General features: G+C 39.2%; 2 protein-coding genes and 1 long non-coding RNA gene across 5 annotated transcripts in view; 1 reads left to right on the top strand and 2 right to left on the bottom strand.

The window, feature by feature from the left end:
* Nucleotides 1–3,911, bottom strand: part of CEP112 (centrosomal protein 112) — a 175,179-nt gene extending 171,268 nt beyond the window's left edge. For all 3 annotated transcript variants that reach the window (XR_011327278.1, XM_069799345.1, XM_069799346.1), the window contains exons 1-4: nucleotides 3,723–3,911; nucleotides 2,602–2,722; nucleotides 1,468–1,658; nucleotides 549–715 (exon numbers count right to left, since the gene is read on the bottom strand). Coding sequence is in view for 2 of the 3 variants with exons in the window: in XM_069799345.1 (XP_069655446.1) it covers nucleotides 549–715; nucleotides 1,468–1,658; nucleotides 2,602–2,701 (458 nt within the window). In the remaining variant the exon portion in view is untranslated. The remainder of the gene's footprint in view (nucleotides 1–548; nucleotides 716–1,467; nucleotides 1,659–2,601; nucleotides 2,723–3,722) is intronic.
* Nucleotides 3,912–3,973: 62 nt separating this feature from the next.
* Nucleotides 3,974–6,460, top strand: LOC138688208 (uncharacterized). The gene is made up of 2 exons (XR_011327277.1): nucleotides 3,974–4,630; nucleotides 5,890–6,460. It is a non-coding gene; the product is annotated as an uncharacterized lncRNA (long non-coding RNA).
* Nucleotides 6,461–8,164: 1,704 nt separating this feature from the next.
* APOH (apolipoprotein H) lies at nucleotides 8,165–15,287 on the bottom strand. Its single transcript, XM_009927050.2, has 8 exons — nucleotides 15,162–15,287; nucleotides 13,822–13,998; nucleotides 13,120–13,216; nucleotides 11,671–11,747; nucleotides 10,907–11,095; nucleotides 10,129–10,308; nucleotides 9,432–9,629; nucleotides 8,165–8,564 (listed from the first exon to the last, which is right to left on the bottom strand). The coding sequence occupies exons 1-8, from the start codon at nucleotides 15,223–15,225 to the stop codon at nucleotides 8,494–8,496; spliced, it is 1,053 nt and encodes a 350-aa protein (XP_009925352.1). The 5' UTR covers nucleotides 15,226–15,287; the 3' UTR covers nucleotides 8,165–8,493.
* Between the last annotated feature and the right edge of the window lie 2,148 nt (nucleotides 15,288–17,435).

The following is a 17,435-nucleotide window of genomic DNA, read 5'->3' as shown; positions in this document are numbered from 1 at the left end:
TCTTGAAGTCTACAGAGCATGTTACCAACTCTACAGAAAGTATTAACATGAAGAGAGATAATGGTGCAAAAAAGTGGACCGTGACCATTTCAACATTAGCAAACAGGCTCTTTGTGCAAGTCACGAGCACCCCATGGTAACCACCAGTCCAAATCACCTCCAAAACTCTCTCTTCAGTTGCTGCTGAATTTCTGAAACTATCAGTTTGGCCTATTGATTTTCCATGCTAAGTGTCTGTAACTGAAAGGGCAAGGAGAACGAGAGGAAGGGAAAGAGGATAGAGCTATAGGACACAGAAGAAGACTTACAGAAGCCAGAGAAGACAACATGATGGAGGAATGTAATAACAGAGAAATATAAAAGTTATCATTAGGTTAGAAGCCATTACCAGAGTTTCTGTTTATTAAGTACAAATGCTGTATTCAAGATGAGACCACAAGGGAGTGCAATAAATTCATACATACAAATTGAAACATACACAGCTTATGAAATCAAACAACTATTAAATATGAATCAAATACTGAATAAAGCAAATACAGAAATCTTACCCATATGTAAGTGGTGTTGCTAAAGAGGATTCCTCTCTAGAAGATATCTTCCACGATTCCTCCTGCTTAGATTCACTGTTTCCTAGTTCTCCCATTACCCAGTCAGGTAAGCAGTCTGGACTACTACTCCGAACTCTTGTTGAATTTGGTTCATCAAAATAAATTGACTATAATTGAAATAAATGCAAAATAAACACTAGAATATATTTACACAAATATCTCCTTTACACTATTAATGTTGTTTCTTGCATGAATATCTGCAGTATAAGAATTCTTTTTCCAGTGAAGTCAGTGAGGTGTGCAAACATTACCTTTCCAACCCATGGAAATTAGTACAACAGGCAATGGCGTAAACATTTTCCAGTACTTTGCTTCTTTCAGTATGGGTAATTTTAGCATCAATTAGGACTGTTATCTCACTAAAGCTGATGCCAATGATTGACACAGTATATTCAGGTCTTCAGAAAACAAACTGCAAGCTTAATGATATCTATATGAAATACTGTTACCTTTTCTTTCATAGAAAGGTAGACTACTAAAGTCACCTCATTTAAGCACATTTTTCCTTTCACAAGAACTATATGCTGATTAAGACAAAACATAGCCTCAAGAGTCTTTTATTACATCTTTTCAAAGAATTAGACAAAAATTATCTTTCTGTTCCTTCAGAACAACTATTTTATAAGCCTTCTTAGAACCCAAATTTTGAAGAAGAAACAGGTCTTATAAAAGGTTTTGCACATTGAAAGATTTTTCCAACACCAGTTACAAGATATGCAACATAAATGCCTGTATTTACCACATGCAATTCCACTCAGTTCATTCAGAATTGTTTTTCTCATTTATGCCAAACCAAAGACTTAAAAGTATTTTCAGAATATATTTAAGCAAGTTTGTCTTATAAAGAAGTTACACCCACCATGTATGAAGGTAAAGTTTTCAGTATGCCCGGTTCTGGTTTATGGGTAAAAGGACCTTCCAGCACACCTCGCTTTAGCATGTGGAGCAAAAGTTTTGCATATAGGTTCCGATTCTTCCTTCCCGCTATTCCTGTGCCTGCTCCTGAGGGCTCACATAGCTTTTTAATCCACAGTGCACATCTTTGTCGTTCTAAAAGTATAGATATACATAATCACTATACATTTTCAGAGCAAATCAAACACACAGAAAAAACAGAAGCTGTTACTGGTCACCAATTTTGTAGATGCTTCCCTTCTATCCAAAAGTTTAAAGCAAAACAAACCAAAAAAACCCAAACGACTGAACCAAAAGAAAAAAATGGTTAAATACCTAGATTAAAAATAAGTCTCTAACAATAGTTCAAATTTACATCACCCAGAAATATTGTCTATAAATTCATGTTTACCGGAAATTTACATGACTTCTGGAAATAGCATGTTTGGAATCAATCTCTAATAAGTACAGAACACATAAGTCACCAGGAATTCTGAACTCACTGCAAGAGCTGCCATTAACCACAACATACAGCTTGCCTGAGCGTTAATATTTTAAACACACAGTAAATCTTCATTCATTTTAAAAATCTCTATTTACACAAGCTTTGCTACCAGATGATGAAATTATTCATCTGATTAAAAGTTTACAAAGCAAGGTCTTAATTTGTAGGGTTCGTGCCTCTAACAATAACCAGTTCGTTCTAATAATTAGATTTATAAAACACCATTTATTACACATTCCTAAATCAAGTTTTTAAAACCTAATCTCTAAAAAATATTTGCAATCTCAAAACCAACACCTTTTAGAAGCTTTTAGTTTCTACTGAATTTATTTTTAAAAAATAGAGACATTAATGTATTTATGCAAAAGCACATTTATATCACCAAGATAAGACAGATAAGCTCAAACAATAGCAATAGGTACCTAAAAAATCCAGCTTTAGAAGTTGTACACACACCCCCACACACACTCAAAACAGTGCCTTGTGACATCAGACATTGTCTGGGTAAAGAAAGTGATACAAGTACACATAATTATCAGTAACCTAGAATTATGCTAATAGCATTTCTCTATATGCACATTTTACCATATTTACCTGACCGATGCTGTAGTTTTAGAACATGAGGCTTCATATCCACAACACAGTGATCAAATTCTGCATCTAGTTTTCCCCATATTTCCTCTTCACCATTCATTTTGGGAGAATACAAAGTAACCTGCAAAATTATTCACACTGAAGTAGAAAAGATCAAGTACCACTACACTTTAGCCTCTATTCATCTCAGGCCATGCAAAGACGTGCTTTGGAACAATATGGAAGATAAATTAAGTATTTTATTATGTTCAAATAAACGTAAAAATAAGAGCGATTCTTTGCAAACAGCAGATATTCCATGTAATCTACAAGAATGTGTTTGTTTAGATTTGAAAGCCAATAGTCAACCACGCAAAAATGTATTCAATTACACACAGTTTGTATAACACACCTAAAGGCATTTGTGTCATAGCCACATTCATATTTTTTTCTTCCTTAGAATTAGTATTATTTTTTTTAGAAGCGGGAGAAAAGGAGGGAAAACAGCAAACAGACCTACGAGCTAAAAGTAACAGAACCAACAAACGTTGTCAGAATTGTTTTTTAACGAGGGACTACTGAAAAGAGACCCAAACGAGCTCTTTATCCAAGGTCATCTGTCATTAACTTCCCAGCTGGAGCACGCATCGTGTTTTGTACATTTGAGCTTGCAATTAGCACCTTTCTTTGCCAACCTCAGCTGAACACAACAGGCAGCCTGCTGAACCCGTCGGGGCCTTTCCCTGCAGACAAACCCCGTTATCCCCCCAACCCCGGTCCCACGCCGAGCCCCGGCCGCGCACCCCCCCACACACACCGGCTCTCCCCGACCAGCGGGACCCTCACCGCCCACCGCCCGGCTCCGAGCTTCAGCCGCCCCCACCGCAGGGCGAAAACAAGCCTTTTCCTACTTCCCCTCCTTCAGCTGCTTTATCAAACCGCTTGCCAGGAGCCCCGCGTCTGCTCGGCGCCGATTTGCAGCGATTTACCACAGCGAAGCAACCCCGACCCCCTTCCCGCCCGCTGTCCGTGAGGAAGTCCGCGGGATTTGATGCCACAAACCGCCCACCAGTCCCCACACGCACCCCCGGCCCCTCTCCCACAGGGGAGGCCGCCCCGCTCCCCGGGACACCCCCCTTTACCTCAACTCTCCTCAGACGCCCACGCTTAGAGCTCCGCGGAGCGGGGGAACGGCCGAGCCGGGCCGGCGGGTCCCGGCCTCCCCCCCCGCCTCAACGAGGGGAGAAGCGGTCCCGCACAGAACCGGCCCGGCCCCAGCGGCTCAACGGTTCAAACCGACCCCACCCCCGTCTCCCGGCGGCCCTCGCCGGCTGCCGGTCCCCGCGCGTTTCCGTTTCCGTGGGCCGCCCGCCGGTTGCCGGGCGAGAGGCAGGCCCGGGCTGCGGGGGCGGCTTCAGGGCGGGAAATCCTGAGGTGGCCGGTGGCTGTGGCGCAGCTCGTGAGGAGAGCGCTGAGGGGGGGCGTGAGGCGGAGGGGGGGCGGTTGGGTTTGGGGAGTTTGCCTTGCTCTGAAGGCGCTACGGAAAAAACTGTTGGGCTTGAGAGAGAGTAAAACGTACGTAGGTAAATCTTTATTTGTACACTTCGTCATGCATGGCCGTTAAAAACCTCAAGAGGGCCCTGCAGAGCCTGAGGGAGCAGCAAGGGAGAAATGGGAGATGTCAAAAATGTGATGAGGGTCGGTTCGGGGTCCTCCGGACCCGGTGCTTCAGCACCGCGGGAGAGCCTGGACGAGACAAGTGAGGGTGGAAAAGCAGGAGGAGAGAACCCTGGGTTATTTGGGATGTGTTTCTTTGGTTTAATTGCTGCTAGGTGGATCTGGGTTATATCTATTTTTATATCTTCATTATGATCAATATTTGGGGAAGAAAAATGCTTCCACTCAAGGCTTAGTGAAAAGTATTTGCCGCTCTGAATTTAAAGGTCAATAAACTTGAAGTAGCTTTTGAGTCTGACCAATGTTTTCGTGGCTCTATAGTGGGTGTCAGAAACACGAGCGGATCAAATGAGACCGAAATTGCAGGTGCAGGGTGAATAATTGCAGAGCCAATTTTATCCACAGTTTCTGAGCATTTCTAAGTAAAATTTGTTCAAGTATATCCTTGTAGACAATGGAGTGATTCTGAGTTCACTTTAAAACATTTAATATGCTCAATATTGCTCATGTTTCATGAGTTGTTTATGTCCTATCCCAAGGTAAGAGAATATGAGGGGGTGTTGTGGAACAGAAAAATTTAAAAGTGCATGCCTGACATTTCTACACAAAAGACATAGGTTACACTGGTTGCTTTGTAGCCATGTCAAAAAAACCACTGGTTAATCCAAAACAGCTAGAGAAATCTCCTAGTCTTTTCAGCTCTTCAGTCTCTTCCGGAGTCAATGAAATGATTGTGTGTGTGTATGATCCCAAATCAAGTGTCCGACCTCTTTGATTCATTTCTCTTTCCCCAAAATCTGTTACTGGCTTTACTGTGTGTATAGCATCTAAACTGCTTTTATCATGAACAAGTAAACTGTTCAGCTCTTATAAGCTTGATTCAGTGCACATATACATCAAACAAAAATTTCTTAAATGTACAGTAGAAAATTGGCTGTTTTCTTTGATTTCTCAGCTAATCTTCAGCAGAAATGATTCTGCATTAGGGCTCATTCGGTGATACCTATGACAGCTACACTGGTTGCCTGCTGAGGTTGCACATAGCTCCTTAAATCAACATGCGCATAGAAGTTGTGCAAAAATCAGTGGCAGCGTATTTAATCCATGGTAGAATCTCATGAGTAGATTACAGAGATTATTTATTATCTTTAAATTCCAAAATTTAAATAATTGTCATTTAATATATGTTTGAAGATATGACTACTTTTAATCTGTTTTAAAATAGAGTCTTGCAACACAATAAGACTTCTGGGTGGCTGACTTGCTCAAATAGCTGAACTTGCCGAACTTTTCACCTCTGAATCACCACTTCAGGTACCCAGATTTGTCATGGGAATTTTGTAATCATTATGAAATCAACTTGTCCAAGTCAGTCCAAATCACAAGAGACAGACAACAGTTTTGTGGGTTGGTAGAATATGGAAAGCTGAATGGACTTAACAACATGACTCTTTCCAGGTAGGTTTTTCAAGGGCAGCACATCACCATATTGGCCAGGTGATAAGGTGAGAGGTTTGCATTTCTGTCCAGCTTTGCAAATCTGCTTTTTGACAGTTGAAAAGGGTTGGAATTTCTAAGCCAACTTTTTTGTATGTTGTTTTTCATTGATTTGTATCTGCACGTTGCTTTCAGATTTGAATATATCTCTGTCGTGCTCATTGCAAAATAATTTGAAAAACTGAATTTGCTGGTATATGGTGAAAAAGAACATGAGGCAGAGCAGAACCAATGAAATTGGAACCAGTACTCCAGGAGAAATTTCCTGAGGGAATAGATGCAGCTTCTGGGTCTGCTTACCCCTGCAGAGCAGGGTGGCCAGAGAGGTTGAAGCCTACCTGCATTGATTTGACAATTGCATAACTTCTGTCCAAAAAAGAAAGAAAAAACTACAGATGCAAGAAATGACTGAGATCTTGTCTCCAGCCAAAGCTGCAACCTGGACATGATGAGTACTGAAGTGCACTGACCCTCCTGAGGAAATCACTAGAGATACACCATTATAGAACACACAGATATCCCAAACAGAATACATAACAAATTCCCAGTTTGAATTGTAAAAGTATGTTCATTTAAGTAAAATACATTCAGTACTTTTTTTTCATCTCATTTTACCATGTTCTCTTATCTCTGGAACTGTCTCAGCAGGTTGCCACAAGTAACATGAGCACAGCTTAAGGCATTGTTTCAAACATCTTTGCGGGGGGGGAAAGGCAGGTTTCACTCACTCACTCACTCATACCAGCCTTTGGAACACCTCTACTTGCAATACATTATTTTTCAGACTTTCTAAGCAAACCTTTCATGTCTGAAAAGTTGTGATTCACAAATACCTCACTACTTCAAAGACTTACCAGGTCACAGACTTTTTCTCCCTCTTCTTGCTTCGGGAGACTAGATAATAAATTCAGCATATGAACATTGGCTCCTAAGGGTGATTCTTTCAAGTATTCAAATACTGCATAACCAGCTAGGAAGCAGGGCTAGCTGACATGATCAGTTATCCTGCTGCACGGGTAAGTAGAACTGAGAAAATTTGCTTAGAAAAATCTAAATGTTCCCAAGGCAGCTGTTTTTGTGCAAAATACAAATCATTTCAGGGAAAAGTAGAACTTCTGTGGCAGTGAATGCTAACTTTACTTACACCAACTATACAGGGTTTTGCTGTGAAAGACAAGTTAATATTAAACTGTTTGGTATCTCAGCTAGTGTCCTGAATGTCCTGATCCCAGAAATGTATCCACGCAACATTTAGACTAGATTTCCAAACAGATAGGTTCCTGCCAGCTGATCTATGTATGTGTTAAAAGTAGTTACAGATATCTTGGCCTGTAAGTCAAACATCATTCAAGGATCCCGCTTAAACATGTCAGGAACCAAAACACAGTGCACATTGTACCAATGAAATACCCTCTTCGTTTGCTAGTGTGAACTTGTCTGTCTCTACATTAGAGAATTAAATTGCTGATGAGTACGAAGTATTAAATAATAATAGCTGCCTCCATCTCTCCTTAAAAATAGGAAGTATAGAAACAAATTATATCAGTCATACTATTAAAATATTCATGTGCAGCCTTCAAAAAAAAAATGAGAGTATGTTCAGAGTTTTTTAATGGTAGCTGTAGCATCTTACAAGTAGTTTGATCTTAATGTTAAATGGTCCTTTTAAAAAATTCTACAGTAGCTTGCTTACTGTGTAGCCTACTTCCACTTCTAATCACAGAGAAGGCTTTTGTACTTCAGAGGGAACCACATATGACTCATGACAATTTATTGTAAGTGTACAACAAATATTTCTCTGTCACTTTGTAGTATGTTGAAATTAGAATTATTTTTTCCTGAATGGAAATACAGACATAGGCACAAAAATTGCCAGACTGGATCATACCAGTAAACTACCTGTATCATAAATCAAATTAAAAGAATAGTTTACTTCAAAGCGACTTAATGACCAGAAATCATTACTATTGCTCAGTGGTGTATAATTCTCTTTTTTTTTTTTAAGGAATCGGTTACATTGCATAATATTGAAACAGCAGTAAAAATTAACAGTGATTTAAACCAACAGTTTCAGGTGAAGCTAGAATCTCAAAAACATAAGTAGTCTTATTACCTTTAGCAAATGTAAAAGAACCCTTTATCTGATGCTATTGATATTTAAACCATGGTTGGATACTTGGCTTCTAAATTCATTTGGAAATCTCAGTCTTTCTATGTACGTAAATTCTGGAAAATCCTAGGCTGATGACCCTCTGTTTATCTATAATTAAAGGTCCACTCCCTATCACAGGGGAGCGGTAATGGAATCAGAACCCAGCTAATTACTAATGATGAAGGCCTTTCTGTATAAATCAGTTAAGAGCTAAAGGATTTGATTGATGATTAGGTAATATTAAATAAGAACACACTATTGGCTGAAAATTACTTTATTGTAAAGGGACTGCTATTGAGAAGGTCATTTGCAGTTGCATAAATGTTGGAAATATGGAAACAGAAGTAGTATTGCAGGGATTTTGAAGAAGGCAGAGAAAAGAGAGTGAAAGTTAATGGCTGAAATAATGTGTTATAGCTTGTGAAAGAGGCTGGTAGGGATGGTGCTGAGGAAAACAGCTGAGACTGTGTTCGCAGAGTCCGGAGTTTGGCTGGAAATTTACACTCACAGGACCTAAGTTTTCCTGCCTTATATGTAATGTTTTGTCTCAGTAAGGCAGAAATTTAGTACTGTATTACTTCTCTGATTCATGCTTGATCCTCACATGGTTTCATCTCTGATGGGTCCTTCTTCACAAGAGTTGAAAAAAAGCCACGTTCTGTTGAAAACAAGTTAAGAACTTGCGTTAAATTCTTGAAACGTGATAGCTGAAAACAGTATCTCATGGACCCTACTAGGTGAGCAGTCAATCTTTGTATCACAGTAAAAATATTAGAAGAAATACACTGGTTTGATTTCTGTTTTAGTGAAAGCCAAGCTATATCCATCAGAAGCCAAGCCAAATGTGAGGAAAGATGTTTTCATCATGCATAGGCTGTGTTTTTTCCTTCACTTACAAATGAAAATAAAACTTACAAGGAATATTCTATGCAAGGAATATTGATAAAACAAGTGCAAAGCATTTCCTCTTGCTAACAAACTTCAGTATTTAGTCTGTTTGTTTACTCTAAAAACCTGTGTGCCTGTGAACCAGTTCCTCCAGCATCAATTCCTCACTACAGGTATCAGCTATCAGCTGCTTTTTAAACACTATTTGTCCAAAGTCAGACCAGCGTGTTACCAATCAGTATAACATGGGAATAATTCATCAGAATAGGAGTGAACGAAGGAGTCAGGTTCTCAAGGCTGCAGCGTGTTCAGGCTCTTTTCCCCTATAGAAGATGCTGATCCAATGATTCATGAAATCCCGGAATACTTTACGTATGGCCTTTTGTCTGGGCTAGGCCACCTCTAAATAACACCTTCTAAGAACAGAACAGGGCTCTGATGTATCCAAAAGAAAAGTCTGCTGTGCATTTTCTCTTTCTCTCAGGCAATTTCTTCCTAAATACCAATAACTTTAGTACAAGGCAGATGAATTAGCCAGTCAAATAGGGCTCAAAGATGAATTATGGCATTGCCCCCAACACTGAAGTACTTGTTATTCCACCAACAGAAGCTGGGTTATGAGTAGCCTGGCTCATACCTTTGAAACAGGCGGGGAGAGTAAGGTTGCCATCCACACATGGAACAGCTACAGTGTAGGCACAGGATTTTTCTTTATTCTTGCAGAAGAAGGATATAGTTTCACCATGCTGAATGCCTTCCTTAAGGTCATTCTGAACTCTTTTCTTCTCACCGTTGTATAATACTACAGCTTTCTTAACTGGTATTTTACATGGTCCTGTAAAACAATCCAGTTATAAGCAACACGTAAGGATAATTAGAACTCTATTTTGAAAAGTGGGTAGATCAGATCCCATCAGAAATCTGTATCAGTGACATCTGGGAATGAAAAATAATGTGTGCAACACATATATAGTACTTCTACTGGTATTACAATGCTGAAGAAATTCAGACCCCTAAGTATAGGGTCAAAAGCTTCCGGTGAAAATCCAGCCTCAGTAAAATTTCTAATTATATTAAATAGGAAGAGCAGACGAAATACTCAGACAAAATAAATTTACATGGCTGATTACTGAAGTTAGTTCAGATACATCATGTCATACAGTGTTCAATGTTGGGAGTGGCCTTAGATTATCAGGGCCTTGAAATTACTATTTTGGTTTTCTTTTGAGGACAGCTCTTGCACAGAGGTGTAATAGCTCATTAACAATCAGAGCAGTGGTCTTTTAGGAGAATTCAGTTTGATACATGGTTTCTAACAGGTAGTGTGTGTATACCTTTACAGGTTGGCTTTGTGGACCAGTTTCCAGTCTTCTCACATCGGGAATGCTTAGGTCCGTCTAGCACGTAGCTGGACTGGCAGCCGAAGCTGACGCTTTCATTATAGTGATAGGTTCTACGAACAACAAACTCTAAGAATCCATTTTCTATTCCTGTTGGAGTGGGGCATGTGACAACTGCGGTGCAAAAACAAAAACAACTTTATCAATGTTGCGGTTCTAAAAGACACACTATATACTTCAAGAAATACATAAAACTTTCACAGTGGTTCATTTCAGCCTCTTGCATAGGAAAACATAGCCAGAGGAAAGATAGTTTAAAAAAACAAACAAACAAACATTACTTGTTTTAAATACCCATCGATTGCAATCTGTGGTTATATCCAAAAACTACTGAAACATGGCATAGTTTCACTGAAAGCAGTGAAGTTCTCTGGACTAAGGGTAAGGTTGTCTACTTCTTAGATTAATCCTAGCACTTAGCAGAATAAAATGGTTGCTGTGCTCTGGAGGCCAGGCTCTGATTCCCCACTGTAAACTACGTTTAGCAGGTCTTGTTTATATAACCTTTATACCTGCAGCAAATATTTTGTCAATCCCATGTTGTGTGCAATCTTGTTAGCAATCACCTTGCATGCATGAGTCTGACTTTCAGAATAATTCTACTGTATGTTTGCAGTAACAGTTGTAAAAAAAAAAATTATTAAGGTTGTTCATATAGTTTCATATATACAATTCTAGGGAATATTTTTAGGTATTGATGAAAGTAACTTACCCTTGCACTCTGGAATGGTGCTCCAGTTCCCATTAGCCATGCAGGTAGCTGTCTCATTCCCAATAAGTGCAAGAGGAGGTACACATTCAAAAGTAATTGTGTCCAGGAAATTAGAAATATTTCCAGGTTTTAAGCGACGGTAAGAAAGGACTCCAAATTCAGGAAGCGAGGGAGGTGCACAAGTCACCGCTAGAAAAGCACAACATTCATAGAAATTAGAGATCAAATTACTACTAGAATCACAGGAGCAACATGCTTATAACCGAATTAACCTACCACCCTTTACAGAAGCATAGCTAACAAAACAAAATGTTCAGATTAAATGTCTCAGGAGCCTTAGAGTACGTAATTCATTATTTTTGCTATATTTTTCAGACAATATGCAGTATATTGCTTTTTCAGTAAATTGTTTATGCAGGGCAGGTTATAGCAAAAACATGTATAACAGTTGCAAAGGCATGACAATGTCCTCTTTTTATACACAGGGAGAATGAATTTGAGTGGATAAGCATCTTACCCTCAGCTGTAAATAGCATCCCTGATCCTGGCCTTTTGTACAGACCTTTAAACTGTATTTCTCTAAAACTAGAACCCACACATCTAAAACCAAACATACAGGATTCTTCTTGATTTTTCCTAACCGTTTTTTGCATGGCACTATAGAAGGCCTCTGAATAAGAGTATGTGTAATTCTGAGCAATGTAAAGGAATCTTTCTGTAATAAGAATAAAGCTAGAGTAGTTCTTTATTATTTAAGCACGCACGTTGACACTGTGGAAAAGTTCCACTCCACTTTCCATCTGCCATGCATTGGCTCGTTCTTGTCCCAACAAGGTTGTAACTGGAAACAAAAAGGCTGGGTTATCATACAGCTTAACGAACACAGAGAAGAATCTTGTTCTTTGCAAGAAAGGTTACCATTTCTCATTAATAGAATTAAGGGTCCAGTTCTGAAATCCTTCTCTAGTTCTAGCACTTAATAACCTCAAAGGAAGTTCAGATTCAAATATGAAAAATTGTTAGCATTTAAGTATTGCAAGTATCCAGACAAAAGGCTTGACACAACAAGATGTTTTGCCATTTCAACTATATATTCTCTCTTACTTACTAATTTCTACAACTGATTAACACTGTGGATATATTTAAGTAGTGAGCATTGATCTGTGATTGCTAATGTAAATGTTACAGTTTCTTGGGAGGAGTTCCTAGCTAATTATGGCAATTAGGATCAAACTATTGCAAAGAACTCAGCACTCTTAAGAACTAAAGTTGCTGAGGCACATTGTTTTATTTTAATGCCAGATAGCCCAATTTAATTTCCATATGTACTCTAAATGCTTTTCTCCCATCCTCTGTACTTATATTATTAGCACTTAAGAGTTTTAAAGGAATGTTCATTGTGTATCTATTAGCTCAATATCACACAGCTGAAAACCAGTAAATTATAATTAGCAATAGTAAATCAAGTCCCATTGCTACATTTGCTGTCATAGTTGAATTTATTTATCCCTTGTCTTGCTCCTGTTTTGTGGAAGAAGGAGGTAGCTGAGGCTGTTGATACTCTTCAGTGAACTCTAGGCTATGTCTCACCTATGACCTTCCCAGGTACGCACTGTTTATTAATTAATTACCTAAGTAAAATGAACTGGATGTTATTAGCAAATATTTACCTGCATTTACCATAACTGTTTTTCTTTAAATGCATCCTCATTTCTAAAACTAGCAAGTAGCCTTGAGTAAAAGTGTACTTGCTCTAGGGACCAAATTAGGATTAACCTTGTGTTTTCATTTCCTGTGCTTGGAAAGGCATAGAAACAAAATTTTCAGTCTCCAGAGCAGAACAGCATAACAACTTAGATGGAGATTATCTTCTCTCTGCTGTAGGATTTCATCTCATGATGTAATAAGAGGATTTAAAAAGCAGGGGAAAGCAGTCCAGAATAAATCTTTGCATAAAATCTCTGCTATTTTGATGGTTTCCATATCTGTAAGACATTGCTTTGGAGTAGCAAAGCTCCAGGATGTTATAGCCAAGACCAAACAGAGGAGGATTACCAAATACACTTTTTCTTTTTAGTTTCTGAAGTGGAGGTGGGCTTTTATGTGCAGTTTCCTAAAATTTCCCTGGCTTGCAATACTGCAGCAGGTGATTCTAGAATGTAATGTTGTGTTTTAGGTTATTTATTTAACAGCATGAGGAGGGGAACGCTTACCCTGGTTCACATGAAAAACTTATAGAACTCTGATAGTGAAGGTCTATAAAATCAATTTTTCCATGGGGCAAGGGTCCAGGACTGGGACATCTCTTTGCTGTTAATTAAAGATGAAAAAAAGGATAATATTATTTCATAAGGCCTGAAGCTAGGATAATGGAAATGAGTTGATCATAAAGGGGTCCTAGTGTCTTTCATGTTTCTCCGCTCCCATGTACTACATTTCATAAGTCTAACTATTCTACATTTCTATCAAAATATAGTAGTTTCAAAGCTTTTGTGATTAATTTTTAACATTTGATTTTCTGAAGAAAATAAGTTCTATGCAATGAAATGATAAAAATTAATAATGAGGGATACAGTAAGCGCGGGTGTTATCAAGCAGTATACGTCATTAGAGTATAAGCATTGCTGGGCTGAATCAGATTAAGGTTCACCTTGTCCGGGTCCAATCTCCATCATCATCCGAGAGCAGAGGCTTAAGGGAAAGTGTGGGACATGTATGGGAAGATACTTCCCCTGTTACCTGCCCCCCTTCTCCCCCACACCCAGTGGTCTTCCAACGAGTAAGGGAAGAATAATTGGAGAACAGAAGTATATCAGTTTAAATACATCAGATTTCTCACGTGGACTATAAAATATCCTTTTCAGGTCAATGCATGGCATAAAATCTAAGAGTAGGATTTACTTTGTATTACTTACGTAGGCATAGCAGCGTATTGAGAGGCCACTTGCCAGTCGGGAGGCAGATGTACTTCCTTTGGCCGTTATTGGGGATGAACCCAGGCCTACAGGTATATTCTATTTGCTCACCCACTTCATACACGCTTTTGTTTACATCAACTGTGGCAAATAGCACTTCTGGTGGCCTGGGACAGACTGGAGGAAAGGAGACACTTTACAAGAAATTGGGCAGAAAGTTGGGAGTTGTTCTTATTACTCAAAGGGAAGCACAGGCTTCTGTATTATCATCGGCTAGAGTATGTTCCTGCACTGAGCTAAACTGTCCTGTAATCTATAGGTACGTAACTTGCTAAGGCAGCTGATAGCTGCTCTAAGTACTAGCCAGAAAAAAGCATGCTCTTCCTCTTCTCCTCGGCAGCTCTGTCAATGGCCCCAGTTAGATTTTATGTAGCTTTTTTTTTTTTACTAAAATTTACTTTTGCTTCAAAATGGATTCATGAAGGTATTCTGCAAAGTGAGTCAATTATGGTAAATTATCTTGGACAAAAGTGAGACTTAGAAGCGAACTAATGCATTTCATTTTTAATCTAAATTAGTTTGATGGGGTCAGCCTGAAATGAGATTATTTTTTTTAATTAAATTTCTTTTTCTCTGGTTTCCCCTATTTTTCTGTTCAGTGGGGCAAACGCTCTGTTACATTAGGCAGTTCTGATTCCAAAAGAGCTTTAACATGTTGACAGCATGAACAACTCATCACCCAGAGAGTGAGAACAGGAGGGGAGCAGCAAGGGAGGAACGGAGGGTGCAGACTGCACTCCTGCAAAGGACATGGAGGGAGGCTCCTGTGGAGATTGTGGGGAGAGAACAGCGGGACACAAAGCTTGTGCTGTAGAAATGAATGGCAAACAAAGGCAGAGAGTACACGAAAGAGTGCACAAAGCCTTTGGCATGGGGGAAAGGAGGAGGAAAGCGAGGGAAGAGCTGTGCCAGGCAGCCCCTGCGGCAGAGGGGAAAGCGAGGTGAGCGGGGAGCTGGGCAGAGGGATGGAGCGAGGTTAACTCCTGGCATGTGCAATGCCCCCCGGCATGCAGGCAACCTGGTTTCCACAACTTCTGTCAGTATTTCTTCTGTTTTCCTCCATTTTATCCTTCTGTATACAGCAATTCACCTCACCATAGGAAGAGACAGAGGAAGGAATGGAAGGGGGGAAAAAACAAAGGAAATAGCTTTCAGAGAAAATTCCCCTTCAAAACGCTTGACCAGAACTGTCTAAAGGTTTTAAAATCCTGTTGCTTTCTTCAGTTTCCCTCATTCACACTTCAGGATAGTATTGCCCTTAGAAAGTGGAAGACGCTTACCTTTCGCTGCAAGAGCCCAGTGGCTCAGAGCAGCTACGCATGTGAACAGTGCCAGGGAGTACATCGCTGCCAGTCCCCGAGCTTCCCAAATGACCCTCGGTCCAGTGTTTCTTCCCTTAAAAAATAAGGGCATTTGCAAAAGGATGGTTACATATTAACTCTTTGTATTTATTCCCATCCCAGTAAACAGAAGATAAAAGGTTCCTTGTGTTGCTTGTAATAAAGGATGAAACAACCATCACATGTTGCATTTGTACATAATGCAGGAATTCAAATCACAATCTCTGCTGAAAACGTCTCTGGTTGTTTCTGCAGAGCATCTCCTGTTGGGACTGATGTTTTTGAAAAAACAGTATTATCTTCTCAGCATCTTTAGAGGCTGAGGATATTTGGAATACAGTATTGGATCAAATAATAGAACTGTCACCAAGAAGCTTTTGTTTATCACACTAGCGTGTACATTTCTGTATACCAAAGAGTCCTGAGAGTTATAACAAAATCTTTTTAAGGCGAAATGATTAATGTTGGAGTGACATTGGTATTGTCTTATGCCTCCAGTGATGATACCAACGTCATGCCAGTTTATGCTAGGTGATGATCCGGCCTGAGACTTCAGGCTTTAGGGGCTAGTCTGGTCAGATTCATGTCGTCAATAAGCATCTTTCAATTAACGGATAACTAAAAGCATCAGAGACAGGGCTCACAATGCCAGCACAGCAGGAAAAGTGGAATAATGATTCTGGACTGTGCTAATTTGTGACAAGGGGGGCAAACTTAAATCATATTTTTGGGTGGTATAAAAACTCATTTTAGTGCTGTGATTTGGAGTCATCAAGTCAAAACTCCACAGATATCAGCTGAGGTTCTGATCACTGCAGTTCTCCTAATTTAGCAGATTTTTAACTGCAGGAGCATCTGAAGTGCAACCAAAATAACATTTGTGTAATCATTGTTCCACAGTTTGGTGTTTCTAATCTAAGTATCCTCCTCCCCTGCTGACTCACAGCCTGTGAGGGGGAGTGAGGGACATTTGAAGCTTTAACAAGAAGCTAGGTTATGTCAAACTCTATTACTGATGTGATCTTAAATAGTTTGTTTATTTTTGTTTTATAAAGTTTCTCTGTTTGCATTTGAAACACAAATTTTAGCGACAACATTAAACAATTAGGAACATGCTATTCTTCTCAGAAAGAAAATGCAGTGAATGTCCTGCTCAAAATATTTACCAAATACACAGTGCTAAAGGGCAAAGTACCACTGCTAAATCAACAGAAAAAAATTGACTTCATTTTCTGTATTTCCCTCTGATTATTTTTCCATTTGTCACAGCCTGCTTCTTCCTCTTCTTTTTCTCTACAAAATTTCACAAGTATCTTTTCCCTTCCCAACACATTGCAAGGCTGTAATGAACTTTCTTGCCTCTGGTTTAAATACTTCTTAGATCTGCTTGCTATTTTGATTACATTCTTTTCTGTGTTTAAAATAGCACAGGAAGAGATGGGCACAATTTTACCCATTTCAACGTTGACCGTGTAAGCATTTCTCACTGTGCTCAGCAGATGGCAGAAGGTACTCTACCAAATACCACACAGATAAAAACCTGAACTGGAAAGTTTTCTGTACTATTTTAAGAAGAGAAAAAAAAAAAAGGGGGGGGGGGGTAAATTACATGCACATTAATTTTTCCATAGATTTTTGTCGGTGGTAACTTTACTGCTCTTAAAATTGGAAGTAAAACTGAGTAATTGCATGCAAAACTGAGAGAAGAGTGAATATTTAAGTATGTATTTCACACAAGTGCGTAATAACTGCCAATATTGTGATTCTTTTTGAAAACATATTTCTCTGCAATAAGAAACATTAGAATGTATGTTACAAATAACTGTGTCTTTTCCAGTCACTGGAGAAGATGTGATTATTATTGTATGGATTCACCTTGACAGAGCATGAGCAAACCAACCTAGTTCTTCCTGTATTTGGTGATAGTACGCAATTATATATATAATCTGATTTTCCATCACATCCAACCCACTCCTTTCACACCTGTTCTATTTATTATTATAGCTCCTGTAAACCTGATCATGAAGCAGAATTTTGTTTCGTTACTGACCACATAAATACAGAGCAGACTGGTGGTCTCTACCACAAATAGTATTATATTCTAAGGAAAGAAATGGTAGCTGCAAGCAGAGAAATTGGTGCAAGAACACCCTGAGATGATATCGGCCAGCATGATATGCAGAGTATCAGTATCAGAGCAGTCGGATTGTCACC

The sequence above is a fragment of the Haliaeetus albicilla genome, chromosome 12 (genome assembly GCF_947461875.1).
Source record: "Haliaeetus albicilla chromosome 12, bHalAlb1.1, whole genome shotgun sequence".
Taxonomy (NCBI): domain Eukaryota; kingdom Metazoa; phylum Chordata; class Aves; order Accipitriformes; family Accipitridae; genus Haliaeetus; species Haliaeetus albicilla.
Note: the sequence above shows the minus strand (reverse complement) of the source record. Positions and strands in the feature narration are given on the sequence as shown.

Bases quoted from the DNA above. Each gene is read 5' to 3' on its own strand.
- APOH (XM_009927050.2), bottom strand. From the start codon at position 15,225: ATGTACTCCCTGGCACTGTTCACATGCGTAGCTGCTCTGAGCCACTGG. The intron at 13,999-15,161 runs GTAAGCGTCTTC...CCTTTCCTCCAG, and splicing joins CTGGGCTCTTGCAGCGAAAG to TCTGTCCCAGGCCACCAGAA. The intron at 11,748-13,119 runs GTAAGCGTTCCC...TTTTGTTTCCAG, and splicing joins AGTTTTTCATGTGAACCAGG to TTACAACCTTGTTGGGACAA.